General features: G+C 52.1%; 1 protein-coding gene across 2 annotated transcripts in view; it reads left to right on the plus strand.

The window, feature by feature from the left end:
* SGSM1 (small G protein signaling modulator 1) overlaps positions 1-15,091 on the plus strand; it is a 73,795-nt gene that overhangs the window by 18,407 nt on the left and 40,297 nt on the right. For both annotated transcript variants that reach the window (XM_061385179.1, XM_061385180.1), the window contains exons 3-5: positions 5,666-5,741; positions 9,948-10,110; positions 12,257-12,409. In XM_061385179.1, coding sequence (XP_061241163.1) covers positions 5,666-5,741; positions 9,948-10,110; positions 12,257-12,409 — 392 coding nt within the window. The remainder of the gene's footprint in view (positions 1-5,665; positions 5,742-9,947; positions 10,111-12,256; positions 12,410-15,091) is intronic.

Genomic DNA, 15,091 nt, shown 5'->3' on the forward strand with positions numbered 1-15,091 from the left:
GTTTGAGAGGTCCTCTGTGGCTGCCAGGCCCTCTTCCCCCGCCCACAGTGCTGGCCAGTCCTCAGGGATGGTCTCCCCCAACTCACGCAGGAGTGGGCAGCAGCTTCTTTCTTCCCGCCACAAGACCATGCCCTCTTCTGCAGGATTCTCAGTGACCTTCCTGGGCAGGCTCCCACGGCATTGCCTTTTCATTTCCTCCCTGGCCTCCGGCTGTCGGCCTGTTATTAACTTCTGGGGAGATACTCTAGCCCACATCTGGGAGCCAGCGGAAGTGGGCAGGGGTCTTTACTCACCAGAACCCCTCCTTCAGGCTGAGAACACCTCGGTGCTGCGTTCTCCCCTCCAGCCCCCCCACCCTGGATCCATGCCCAAGGCTCCTCCCTGCAGCCAGCTTCCTGACTGTGTGACCTCAAGACCTGAGTTTCAGGATCCACAGATGTAAGCAAACAGTCTTCTCTGCTCCGCAGATTTTGAACTTGAGACAGGGCATGTGTGCAGTCAGGGTGCCGATAGGAAGCAGATGGCTCCCCCAAACTGAGGACATTAAGATGAATTTAATAAAAGGCTGTTGACTACGGCGAGGGAAGGATGCTGAGAGACCGCAGGAAGCGTGCAGCACTCTGTGATATTAACACTGGGGAGCCAGGAGCCACCACTGTCCACAGCCTGACCAGGGTGTGAGAAAGGCATTCCCAGAAGGAGCTTGCTGTGTGGGGAGGGTCCCTGGACACAGCCGTGACTGCCACGTCTCTTCCTTGAGGATTTGGGGGCAGTTCCCTGTTTTATATCCTCCCCCACCCTTCCCTACTCTCTCCTGCCCTCCGTCTCCATCTCCTTAGCTCCTCTGTGCAGTCTGAGCGTGCAGAAGATCGCTTGAGGGTCTTGATAACCACCCTGGGGTTTCTGATTCAGTAGGTCCAGGTGAGGCCGAGCGTTTGTATCTGTAACCAGTTCCCATCTGGCGCCTCTCGGCCCCTCCTGGAGCAGCTCTGCCAGTCCCCATTGCAAGTGGCTCTTAGGACTAAGGGCCCCTCCAGCCCAGGACTGTCTGACTCCATCCCCTCCGCTCTCCCTACCTCGAGCTCAGTACCCAAGGGCTGATTCTCATGCCTCCTGCCCAGATGAGTTCCCCCTGCATTTGTATCATTTGCAACTTGTCCCTGGAGATTGCTGTCCAGATGCGTTGATGGGAGGTCAGTGCTGAGATGGAGGTCAGGATGCAGGAGGTTTATGGGGGCCCACTCTTGGGGTCAGGTCCAGGGGAGGTGAGGCGGAGCAGCCGGAGTGGGCGGAGGAAGAAGTTGGGCCCTGAGCTGGTCTCTACAGAAGCCCCCGGTAGCCCCCACCAGCCCCGTGGGGAGCTGGGAGGGCCCCTGTGAGCTGTCCCTTGTGAGGGCAAGGATGCCGGATCTTCACAGCCACATGCATCATTCCCTGTACGGCACCCAGCCCCCCAATCTCGGGAAGGAGCGAGACTTTGGAGGGGCTATCTGTGCAGCTGAGGTGACCCTGTTCCGAGGGGCCAGCAGCTCTCCCAGACTCCGGTCCTCATGGGATCCGAGTGGTGCCTTGTGGCAGCTGCCACATCATCAGAACCTTCTCACGGCCCACCCCTCTCCCCGCCCTCCTCTCTCTGTCCCAGAGGCCCATGGCCCCTGCCCCCCACGCTCTTCTTCCTCTGCAGCCCCAAACCAGAAAGGCTTCTAGCTAGCACTCAAGTGCACAGAGCAACCCCCCACCCAGTTTTTTTGCCCCCAGAGCAAAACACCTGCCATGGTTTTGCCGCCAGCGGACCTCTGAATCTTCACTTTGCTTGGCCAGGCCCTCCTGCAGCCCCAAGAAGTAAAAGCACCCCCACCAAGGCCCCGCCCCGCTTGCACTTCATCAGTGTTACCTGCCACGCGCCACGGGTCGGGGTGCCCCAGGCCTTCCGGAGAGAGAGGAACATGGCAGAGGTGTGAGTCTGCCCAGGCTGCGATAGCAGGGTACCACACGCTCGGCAGCTTGAACAGCAGGAATGCATTTCCTCGGAGTTCTGGCGGCTGGAAGTGCAAGATCAAGGTGTCGGCAGGACGGGTTCCTTCTGAGGGCCTCGCGGGAAGGGTCTGTGCCGGGTGCCCCACCGGCTGCCGATGACTGTCTGCTCCCTGTATCTTCACGTGCTCGTCCTCTGTGACCATCCATGTTCAGATTTCCTCTTCGTGTAAGGACCCCAGATGATAACAGATTCGGGCTCGCTCTGAATGTCCTGATTTCCACTTAATCACTCTGTACAGATCTCATCTCCAAATGCCGTCATGTGCTGAGGAACCGAAGGATAAGATTTCAAGATACGTATTTGGTGGGGGGCCAGGGAGGGCCGCAGCTGAGCCTGTAACATTAGGGGAGTTGATGGTTTAGAGGATTGGAAAGACGGTGACAAGGAAAGGGAAGGGAAAGAGTTTAAGGCATCCCGAGCAGGTATTTGAGGTCAGAGAGAGGGGGAAACCACAGCCCTGAGGGGCGGTGCCAGGCTCCAGGGCACCTCCTAGTTGATGGCCGAACCAGAAGTCAAAGCTGAGGGATTTTTCACGTGCCTTCAAGAAGCTCACAGCCTCCTTTTCTGGAGGGAGCTGATGGGCCTGGTCATCTCCGCACTCACCTTGGCGGAGGAGGCGGTGGGCAGCAGGGTCCCTGCGTCAGAGCCACTCCAGAGGGTGACCGGCAGATGGCCACCTCCAAGGAACAGGAGGATGTCGGCAGGAGGGCTGTGACCTGCTTAAAAGGGAGCCAGCCCTCTCTCTGGAAGGAGCTGGGGCCTGCCATGGCATGGGGCGGTCAGGCTTTGACCCTCCCCGACACCCTGCACTTCCCCCGCAAGAGCTGTCCTGCTGCTAAAAGAAACACACAGGCCAGCAGAGTCAGACGTTCTTGTGCTCAGTCGGCGAGCTGCGGAAACAAGCCCCCGCTGTGCATTTCTCCTCTGCTCTCACCTGTCCCCCACACAGTACTTTCCACACAATTCTCTGACACCACCTGAGTGTCCTATAGTTAACTCAGTTCTGACACCATCTACCCAGGGGTGGCATCAGATCCTACAGGTTAAGGGCCCAGTCCCATAATACTGATCCCCACCCCCCAATTTCAGGCACCGATCACAAATTTCAGGCTGTTCCTTGTACTTCTGGCAGACTGGCTGTAGATCAGGGCTCCCAGCTCCTAACCCCATCATAGTGCAAGTTTGGGTTTCGGCGGATGAATATTGGAGGACCCTGAGCTGCCTTTTGCAAAGGAAAGGAGTGTGCCCCCTCCTCCATCTCAGTTTCCTCCTTAAAAGGCGAGGGTGTTACCATGCCGTTCTTACGCTGATCCAGAGAGGTGAGGCAGGTAGGAGAGAGCTTTGGAAGCAGTGATACACGCAGGAACTACAATTCTTGCTCTCTCTGTCCACCTGCTTGCAACCCTCCTTCACACCCTGTGCGGGCTGCCCTTGGTGGCTGTGTTTCCCCTGGGAGGTTAATTTTGGTTTTGTTTTTAATTTGGTTTTACCTGTATGATGGCATGTTGTAGAAGGAGCGCGACCACTGGCGTGAGGTAAACCTGGATCCAAGCCCCGAACCCGCTCCTCACCAGCTGTGTGACCCTGTGCGGGTTACTCTACCTCCCTGTGCCTTTGCTTGCTCCAGGGATCAGTATGCTGCTGCTCTATTTACCCATGATTATAGTGACTGGAGAATTCCATGGACAGAGTCCATGGGGTCGCCAAGAGTCAGACACGGCTGAGCGTGTTTCGCATAGTGACAAGAAAGCTTATTTTTTTCCCCCAGACTAAAATATTCTACCAAAGCAGAAAGTCAGTCATGATCCTTCAAGTCGTTCATTAGTCAAACACAACTTTATTGAGCACCAGCTGTGTGCTGGAGATATGGTTGTAAATCAGGGAGATATGGAGTGCTTGCCCTCATGGGATCGACAGCTTGGCAAGGGGGACAGATGCTAACAAAATCAGCATCAATATGATGAGTGTTATGAAAGCAGCCACCGTAAGGACCTCAAGCCAGGAGATTTAACCAAAACAGCTAATGTTTCAGCCAGGATCAGAATTAGCAGTGAAGGAGGCCAAAGGCGAGGTTCTAGGCAGGGCAGTGCCTGAGGAAATACAGCTAGAAGCTGGAGGGGCTGGAGCCACGGTGAGAAACACTGTTACAGGTTGGAATTCCAGCTCTGCTCCTTCCTAGCTGTGTGGCCTTGGGTGGCCTAGCTCATCTTCCTGAGCTTGGTTTCCCCATTTGTTAAGGGGGGCAGTTCCACAGGCTTGGTTAGCTAGGGTTCAGGCTTTGAAATGCCGCTGGCAGAGCCTGGCTTGGAGCTTGCTGGGCCGGGAGGTCGGGAGCTGTTCACAAGGCAGGTGCTGACTTTGTTGTGTCAGGGCGGGGGTGGCGTGCCAGCTTGGGTGGGCACTGCCATGTGATTTTCCGGAGAACACGGCCAAGGATGCTTTGAGTTCTGTCTTCCTCTCCAGGAGGCATCCAGAAGGAAGGGAGAGGAAGGGCGCTGGGAGCCTGACCCTGCACTCAGCCCTGTGTGTGAATGCGCTGGCCGGGCTGAGTCTGGGTGGCCCTCAGGGCAGCCAGAAAGGGGACTCATCGATGGGGGTGGATTCCAGACTCCCACGTCAAGCCCTGCTGACGTTAGATCTGGGACCAGGCTTTGATATCATCTCTTCCCACCTCCTCAAGGTGGGAAAACTGATGACCCAGAGGGGAGAAACGTTTTGCTCAAAGTACTACAGTGACTCTCGGGCCCAGAATCCAGCAAAGCAGAAGGGCGTTCAGGCCACCAGGGGGTCGCCTCCATGAGCAGAGGCATGACGGCCCTTTCAGTGTGGTGTGGCCTGTGCCTGGCCCCTCACAGGCACGCAGCATTGATCGACTGAGGGATGCAGTGTGGAAAGCACACAGCCTGGGGACGCAGGCCCGTCTTGAAATCTGTCTCCACTCTGGGCCAGGTCTGCCTTTCTGGGTGAATTTCTGCATGTTGCTGAGCTCAGTTTCCCAAAATAAGACCACAAATCCAGCTGGTACAGGTACCCAAACAGGGATTTGATCTACCGGGTCTCAGGGCTGATATTTCATATTGCACTCCCCCCCAACATTTTTTTATATATGCTCATTTCATTCATTCATTCATCCACTCAGAAAATATTTGTGGAGACCTACTACGTACCAGGCCCTGTTCTAGGCTCCGAGGATACAGCGGTGAACAAGGCAGATGGGGCCCTGCCCTCGAGGAACTTACATTCTAGAAGTTGGAGACAGACAGTGAGCAAAGATATAGGACAGGAAGCACCCTGAAGGAACGATAATGGGATGGAAGAAGTTGGAGACGGGTGCCTTAGATTGCACAGACAGGGAAGGAGATGACACTTCATGTGCCATCTCAAAAGAAGCCCACTATGCAGAGAGCCTGAAAATGAATTCATTTCAGGGTGAAGTGTGAGGGTAGCAGGAGCCACAGGCCTCAGCCCTACAGAAAACACTGGGAATGCAAAGAGGGAACCGTTCCCGAAACATCCCAAGCAACCAGGGAACGCCCCTTGCGGGGGGTGGCAGGGACAGCGCAGCCGCCTGGGGTGCCCGCTCCCAGGTAGAGTGGGGTCTCACCCTCCGGCGCCTCTGCCTTCCAGGTGAAGCAGATCATGGAGGAGGCCGTCACACGCAAGTTTGTCCACGAGGACAGCAGCCACATCATCTCCTTCTGCGGTGAGTCAGTGGCCCCGGGCGGCCTTGAAAAGCGGCTTTCTCTCTGTGGGCTGCCCCGGGGCCGTGGCAGCTTTCTTTGAGCAGAGGTCCCCAGAGGTCATGCTTTCACTGCTTCGTAACTGCGAAGTGTTTTTCAGATTCCAGAGGGACTCCATTAGGGAATTTGGAAGTAGGGAAAAGATTAGAGAAGAGATTAAGAATGACATCTGTGCTCCGGAAGGACTTCCCTGGTGGCTCACATGGTAAAGCGTCTGCCTGCAATGCTGGAGACCTGGGTTCAATCCCTGGGTCCGGAAGATCCCCTGGAGAAGGAAACGGCAACCCACTCCAGCATTCTTGCCTGGAAAATCCCATGAACGGAGGAACCTGGTAGGCTGCAGTCCATGGGGTCACAAAGAGTCAGACACGATTGAGTGACTTCACTTTCACTTTCTGTGCCCCAGGAAGGGGTAATCACGGTCCACACGGAGAGATGACTCCCCTCCCTTGGGCTCCATTCACAGCGACCGCACCCCAGGTGACCGGGGGCTTGCCTCTGAGGGATGGGCTCTGTGTCCTTTCCTCACCCAGGTAGAGAGACAGGATGGATGGGGACTTTAAGGAATCAAGAAGCCGTGGACACTTCCCGAGGGATCGCTCCCAGCTGGCTCAGCCAAGGAGGCAGGCCCGGGGCTCAGAGTGTGACTCAGCCCTCTCCCTCTCCTTGAACCTGTGAGGCCCATGGGGCTCCAGAAATAGCCTTGCTGCCAGGTTCTTACCGTACCTTCACAATGGCTAGAGGCACAGGCCCTGTGTGTCCCCGAAGTCAGGATTCAGCACATACGCAGCGTGTACGTATATGTGGGAGTGTTTCTTCCTCCCTGAAGACCCTTTAACCTCGTGATTGTGGAGTGTCTCTCCACGAAGGACGAGCTATCATGCCCCTCTCACGGTCTTGGCTCCACGGAGGGGCCCATTAGCTTCTGTCCAGGTGGCTGGGGACACCACCCATGGGCCCACAACCATCTGAGCACACGCCACAGCCTGGGAAACCACAGATCTCAGTTCTGCTCTTTGGCTGCCCAGCTCTGCTCAGATCCCATCTCTGCCACTTCTTTGCTGGGTGACCTTGGGCAAGATCTTATTTTTTTAGGTGATATATCTTTAAGTACATAAATATAAATGAAAGTGAAAGTTGCTCAGTCGTGTCTGACTCTTTGCCACCCCATGGACTATGCAGTCCATGGAGTTCTTTCTCCAGGCCAGCATACCAGAGAAGGCAGCCTTTCCCTTCACCAGGGGATCTTCCCAACCCAGGGATGGAACCCAGGTCTCCCACATTGCAGACGGATTCTTTACTGGCTGAGCCACAAGGGAAGCCCCCCTCAAAAAAAAAAAAAATATATATAGACACATACATAAATAAATTAAATATTTGGCCACACTGCTTTGCTTGTAGGATCTTAGTTCCCTGAGCAGGGATTGAACCTGGGCCCGTGACAGTGAAAGCGCTGGTTCCTGGACCACCAGGGAATTCCCCGAAAGTATTTTATGTATGTAAAAATACATACATACACATGCCCATATACACACATATGTATTTGGAAATATATGTCTCCATCACTTCATGGAAAATAGATGGGGAAACAGTGGAAACAGTGTCAGACTTTATTTTTCTGGGCTCCAAAATCACTGCAGATGGTGATTGCAGCCATGAAATTAAAAGACGCTTACTCCTTGGAAGGAAAGTTATGATCAACCTAGATAGCATATTCAAAAGCAGAAACATTACTTTGCCAACAAAGGTCCGTCTAGTCGAGGCTATGGCTTTTCCAGTAGTCATGTATGGATGTGAGAGTTGGACTGTGAAGAAAGCTGAACGCCGAAGAATTGATGCTTTTGAACTGTGGTGTTGGAGAAGATTCTTGAGAGTCCCTTGGACTGCAAGGAGATCCAACCAGTCCATCCTAAAGGAGATCAGTCCTGGGTGTTCATTGGAAGGACTGATGCTGAAGCTGAAACTCCAATACTTTGGCCACCTCATGCAAAGAGTTGACTCACTGGAAAAGACCCTGATGCTGGGAGGGATTGGGGGCAGGAGGAGAAGGGGACGACAGAGGATGAGATGGCTGGATGGCATCACCAACTCGATGGACATGAGTTTGGGTAAACTCCGGGAGTTGGTGATGGACAGGGAGGCCTGGCATGCTGCGGTTCATGGGGTCACAAAGTCGGACACAACTGAGCGACTGAACTGAACTGATATATAAATATAGATATAGATCTCTGGCTTTCTTTTTTCTCCTGGATGTTGTTATTTGCAAAAAACTTAATATGCATGTCTGTTTCAGGGCTTGCTAGCATACCTACCAATTAAAGACTTAGAAGATCAAGACTTAGAAGATTTTAGCAAGTGATAAAAATCATAATAATTCTCTGTGATCAAAGTTCAGGGGTGAGAGAAACGTGCTGGCATTAAATGAGGCCTGAAGGACGTCCCTGAGGTTTCTTTTGTCCGTTGTTGCTTATGAGCCATTATCAGAAAAAAAGGAACAATGTCTATCAAGCTGGACTAGATCATGAATTTAATCAATGTAAGCAAATGAAAAGTCCTAGATATTTAGGCAAAATCGAAGCTATTTTAAAGATGATCACCCAGGATATTTTAATTCGATGAGCAGATTAGGCAGTATGTGAACAGTCCTTCAAAGCCAAGTCACTGCTGACAGCAGCAGCAAGAATAGGACAAGCAATTGCCCAAAAACTTCTCAGCGTTTCTCCTTACGCATGGCCTTGCCAGGCCCTTAACCCTGCACTTGGTGGTGTCCTCCTCTATGAAACAACAGTAACTAGAAAACTGGCCTCTTGAGTTTCACTACAGGGATTAGGGAAGGTGAATCTTAACGCTGGTCTGATGCCCAGCAGGTGCCCAGTAAGAGTGAGGAGTAGCTGTTAATAAGCTCACATTTCCCCATAGACATGGATTATGCGCCTGGTGCATACCAGTGTGAGCTCCTAGGCTGCTGTGTAAGACGGAAAGTCAGAAGACAAAGGCTGCTGAGGGACTTCCCTGGTGGTTCAGTGGCTGAGATGCCACGCTCCCAATGGAGGGGGCCCAGGATCGATCCCCAGTCAGGGAACTAGATCCCTCATGCAACAGCTAAGTGTTCACACGTCGCAACTGAAGATCCCGCTACAACCAAATAAATACATATTAATTTTTAAATAAAAAAAAAGTTAAGGCTGCTGAAAGTATCAGATATGTAAGATAGAGGTCATCAGAATGGCATGCACAGGGCCTGTTTCTTAGAAGGGAACAGTGAGGGGCAGAAAGGGAAAGTTATTTGCTTGAGGTCACACAGCAAGTTAGTGGTAGAACCCAGGCTACACCCCAGGTCTCTTGTTTGAGGAGGGCTGGACAGAGCCTCCAGGGGAGACCCAGAAATGGGAAGATTATGACTGAAACCTCTCTTCAAAGGCCCTTTGTGGAGGCACAGATGTTGTGAGCACACGCTGGGCCCAGACGTGGGTATGACTCCCAGCTCCATCGCTCATTTGCTCGGTGGCCCTGGCAATTCAGTTCACCTCTGGGAGCCTCAGTTTCGACATCTGGAAAACGGGGATGGTTTTCCTTTCTGCCTGGCCATGGCGGAGATTGAATGAGATCCATAATGTTAGCTGTTACTGAAGGCACAGTCGTAATGACGGCAGTGTGATTCTTTTAACTGAAATAAAGCTAGGCAGTCGCGCAGTCCCGGCTCCCCTCCGTCATTGACAGGAGTAATAGCTAACTTTCATGAAGCACACACACGTGCCAGGCTCTGGGCAAAGTGCTTTCCATGCATTCTCCCCACCTGATCCTGACAGCAACCTTATGAGGTTATTATTCATACTATCCCATTTTACAGATGAGGAAACTGAGACATGCGGAGGGGAACTGATTCGCCTCACCCCATCACACAGCTGGTTAGTGGCCAGGAGAAGATGTGAACAGAGGTGCTCTGACCCGGGGCAGCAAGCGTGGGTTCACCACCAAGCCCTCTTGCTCCCTTTTGAGGGGCCGGACAATGAAGAGGCATACAAGCTTTTAACTATGATGCTGTCATAGTGATGCTATGGGGCCCCAGACCTTCAAGGCACCTGTGTGTGACCGAGAAAGCCCAGAACCAGGCTGGGTGTGTGGGGGGGGGTCATGGGCGGGGCCTGCTGACCGCGGTGTCCCTGCAGCGGCTGTGGAGGCCTGCGTCCTGCACGGGCTGCGGAGGCGGGCGGCTGGCTTCCTGCGCAGCAACAAAATCGCAGCGCTCTTCATGAAAGTGGGCAAGAGCTTCCCGCCGGCCGAGGAGCTGAGCCGCAAGGTGCAGGACCTGGAGCAACTGATCGAGAGCGCGTGAGTGCTGAGCGCGGGGTGTGGGCTGGGGCGCCCCCAGCGGACAGCCTGGGCTCCTCCCTGGGCTCTGCAAGAGCCTGTGCCTCCCAGCACCCTCTCCACTCTCCATTCTGCTCCTCAAAGCTGCCAGGGCCTTTCACACCCCGGGGCCTTTGCACATGCTGTACCCTCCTCCCAGTTCACACCCCTCATCTTCTGTGGTGGTTCCCTTGTCATCCCCAAGGATGGTAATGTCCTCTAACTAGTAGTAGATTCTAACCCTTGCCCCATTTCTCTTTTGTATCAGTCTGTTTATTATCTTCCCAATTGTTATCACCACCTATAATTTTTCATTCACTCATTTACTGTTAACCTGATTGTTATCAGTCCCCCCCACTGGCCTCTGAACTCCATGAGGATAGGCAGCTGCATATGTGTTGCTCCCCATTAGGTCACCAGTGTCTGGGAGAGCACCCAGCACCCGGGAAAGGCCCAGGAAATGATTGTTGAATGAGTAAGTGCCTACTGAGCCAGGCCTGTGCCAAATGCAGGCAGATCGAAGTTTAATATAACCACATGGTCGCCATCTGCATGGATCTGAGGCTTACGGTGAAGCAGCCACTTATAGGGGCATTGTTTTAGTGGCTCATGGCCTGAAAATGTGTAAATGAGTGCCTCCCACCAGAACCACCCCGAGTCCCAACTGCACAACCAAGCCCCCACCTGGAGCCCAGTCAGGAGTGGCAAATAGGTTTCATCCCCAGTTGGTGCTGGTGGCTGTGAGGTGGTTTCCTGCCAGAGCTCATTGCTTTTACAGGAGCCCAAAGACCGGCAGAGAACTGTCTCGTGCAAAGTTCTGGAGCTGTGAGTAGGCTTCGTGGGAAAGAGTGCATGGATTGATTAGCCACATGTGTTATGGGCAAGAGAAGGGAGAGAGAGACAGGCAAGTCATGTGTCTGCCCTCACCACCATGAGTGGCCACTCCACCCCACTGGGAGAGAAATGGCCCTTGCCTTGCCCTTCAGACCCTGCCAGCCCAGGGCTGCTGGCCAGAACTGCACCATGGGCAGTGCTCTGGACTTAGCATTGCCAGTTCCCATTTGGAATCTCACTCTTCAGCCACCTGGTCTTTAGGGGTCTTCCAGTCCCTCTGCTAAATTCCCAGGTGTCTGCTGATAGCTTCTTAAAGGAGGTGGATTTCCATGGACCTTCCATAACATTGGGAGCAGCTTTCTGATGGAGAAATGAGAGATGTCCATTCCAGGGGCCCATTCACTCATTTTTGCAATCATTCTTTTATGGGCATATTTACTGAGCCCCCGTACACGCCAGGCACTGTGCCGGGCCCTAGAGATACAGGCGTGAAGCAGGGCCAAAGCTTGCCATGTGGTAGACTCTCGGTGTTTTATTTAAAAAGCAGTTGAATTGCATAATCCATGCCTTTGACGTCCCATTGTGGAGGGGAAGACAGAGAAGTGAGCCAGAAGTTAAGCTGCAGAGATCCAGGGAACACAGAGGAGGGGCCCCTCCCCAGCTTCAGCTGGTGCACGAGGGCTTCCTGTCGGAGGGGGTGCCCTCCCTGAGACCTCAAGAGTGAGTAGAGTTCAACCAGATAATAGAGTGGGGAGGGAAGCCAGAAAGAAGCAGCCCCTCACAGAAAGTCCTCAGATGAAAGCTTGGCAGCTTCAGGGATCTGCAGAGATCTCTGGTTGGATCCTGGGGTCAGAGGCAGGGAGTGGTAAGGAGGTGGCCAGAGAGGTAGACAGGGGCAAGGTTGTAGAGCACCCTGCTTGTCGTGTTATAAAGCTTGCTTCTCCAGAGCAATGGGGGAGCCTCCAAAATGAGAGAAGAATCCAAGACTTTTCTTGGCCGGCACTGCTTTCCAGCTGAGAGAGAGAAAGTAAGAGACAGAGAAATTTCAGTATGAGAATCTGGCTCACCCATCACCAGTGTATGAAAGGGTCAGATTTAACCACGTCTTCACACCCACTGGGTGTTGTTATTTTTTCAACTCTTCTCCCATTCTCCAGGAGCAGTGTGGGCTCCTGCTGTTGTTCTAATTGCCATTCTTTCATTTCTTAGAGAAGTTGGACACTTTCCCATTTGCATATTGATCCTGTTGGATTTCCTCTGTTGTATCTATTCTCTTTCTTTGCTGGTCTCAAAGGCGAAATCAGATCCAGGGCCTCCAGGAGAATGTGCGAAAGCTGCCAAAACTGCCCAGCCTGTCCCCACTTGCCATCAAGCACCTGTGGATCCGCACGGCCTTGTTTGAGAAGGTCCTGGACAAAATTGTTCATTACCTTGTGGAAAACAGCAGGTGAGTGGGAAGGAACACTTGGGTGCACTCTGCTTCCACCTGCTGGCCATCTTGGGAATTGCGCCCTCTCTCACAGAGCTGCTTTCTTTTTGCCCTCTTGATATACACTTGATTTGAAAGTGACTAATAAGGACTTCCTGGTTGTTTGACTCTAAACTAGCCAAAGTTAGAACCTTGGGAAGGTTTGGGTGCTTATTAGCAATGCAGGATCTTCAGAACTGGGGTGGGGTGTAAGGATCTTACAGTCTTAAGAGATGTTTCTTTTCCCGTGAGTGAAGCCCACAGTCGATTCACTATGTGACCCTAGGGGAGTCATTTAACTTCTCTGTGCCTCTGGTGTCTCTTCTGGTGAATGGGACAGGATGGGAATTGCTGCCACTCTGGAGAAGAGGCGAGAAAAGGAGTTAGTGAGCACACAGCATTTTGGAAAGGCCTAGTGGTATTTTTTACATTTTCTCTCCTAGCTCAGATTGCCCAGGTATAGAGGTTTTATGGAGTCACACAGAGTCGGACATGACTGAAGCGACTTAGCAGCAGCAGCAGCAGCAGCAGAGGTTTTGTAGTGCAAGTCTTCTTGGCATGCATTCATCTGTGGATCTGTTTACTCATCCGCTAAATAGTTAATGAACATTTACGATGCCAGGCACTAACCTAGATGTTGAGGATACACTGGTCTTGCCTGTCATGTTAAGGAACTTGGATATTATGAAGAGAGCAATGAGGAGCTACTGGCAGATCTGTGATCTGAGAGTCCTCATGGCCAGCACTCCTTTCCTTTGCCCGTTTGCTAGGAAAATATGTCTGAAAGTGCAGAGCAAAGTGCTTCCCCTCACGAAGCTCGCATTTAGCAGGGAGAACAGGCCCATAGTAATCGTGATAATCTGTGATGAGTGTGCCAGGACGGATGATGGGTGGCGATTAGTTTCCTCTGGGTCGTCAGGGAAAGTGTCCTGGAAGATGGGACAGTCAAACTTCAATTTGAAGGGCGTGTTACCCAGCAGAAGGGTGTGGGGGAAAGTGTTCCCAGCGGAGGGAACAGCAGGCACAAAGGCCTGGAGGCCAGAGAGGAACTGAAAGAAATCCAGGCTCCAGAGCTCCAGTTAACCTCTTCACCTTCTAGTAATTTATAGCACCTCTCTGCCCCCTGCCTTGCTGTGGGTCCAGGTTCTATGTAGTTACTGCCTTTGGCATGAGCTTGAGTTTTCCTGCTGAAGAAATTGGTCATGTTTATTTAGTAGTTTATTCGAGTAGCTTATTTATTTATTAGAGTAGTTTATTAGGGCTTCCAAGGTGGCTCAGATAGTAAAGAATCTGCCTGCAATGCAGGAGACCTGAGTTCAATCCCTGGATCAGGAAGATCCCCTGGAGAAAGAAACGGCTGCCCTCTCCAGTATTCCTGCCTGTTGGATTCCATGGACAGAGAGCCTGGTGGGCCCCAGTCCTTGGGGTCACAAAGAGTCAGACATGACTGAGCAACTAAGACACAGATTAGCAATACCAACACACTGTTTCTTCATTAAACACTTTGGATTTTAGATCCACACAGAATTGAAACAGTAGTACAGAGAATTCTTCCCTACCCTAAGTGTTAACATCCTACATAACCATACTACAAGTCTCAAAACCAAGACATTGCCATTGGCATAGTACGTTAACCAACCTCACTCTTTATTTTTTTTGCTATATAATTCTATGAAAGTTTAATACATGCCTAGTTTCATAAAACCCAACACCACACTCAGGCTACAGAATACTGTACCAAAGAACCCATCACCCTGAAGAGACTCCCTGGGGCTGCCCTCTAAGTCACATCTTACTCCCATCTACGCCTGCGATTCTTAAGGCATTATTTCCAGGTTGTGGTCACATAACTGTGCTGATTTGGGGAACAGAAACTGAGCGGTGGACTGGAAAGTGTCTCCAAGTCTTAGCTTCAGATCTGACACTGAAATGTATAAACTTGATGTTGAGCACGTCCAGGGCACGTCATTCTGCCCTGGCCAGCGTTCTGGATGACTGAAGATTTCTTTGGGGTGATATTACAGTCACGTCACGTTTAGTGAGAACCTCTCCCAATGTCAGAACATAGTACATGAAGTTGGACATTTATTCCTCCCAGCAGCCCTGGGTGAGTGAGTTCTGTCTTTCTTCCTGTTTATAGCTAAAGGACACTGAAGCTCAGAGAGGGTAGTCACCTGTCCAGGGACACACAGGGAGGGAGGAGCCAGGCTGGCCTCCCAGGTAGTATGTCCAACTCTAGATTCTGGGCTCTTCACCCGCTGCTGTTGAACGGGAAGAAGAGCTGAACTGGCTGGAATAGCCTACATCCACCTACTGTGCGGCCTCGGACAAGTCACTTCCCCTGTCTGGGCCTGAGATCCCTCAGGAGTCAGGACAAGGTCCTTTCCATTCTGGAGTTCTGTTTCTAGACTGTATGAATTTGCAAAGAATTTGAGGCCAGTACGCGACAATTCGGGCTTCCCTGGTGATTCAGACGGTAAAGAATCCACCTGCAATACAGGAGACCCTGATTCGAAAAGATCCCCTGGAGAAGGGAATGACTCCCCACTCCAGTATTCTTGCCTGGAGAATCCTATGTGGGGTCTCAAAGAGTCGGACACGACTGAGTGACTGAGCACACACAACTCAAACGAACAAAAACAGAAACCATTCAGCTCAAAC

Source organism: Bos javanicus, chromosome 17, assembly GCF_032452875.1.
Source record: "Bos javanicus breed banteng chromosome 17, ARS-OSU_banteng_1.0, whole genome shotgun sequence".
In the NCBI taxonomy this organism is placed as follows: domain Eukaryota; kingdom Metazoa; phylum Chordata; class Mammalia; order Artiodactyla; family Bovidae; genus Bos; species Bos javanicus.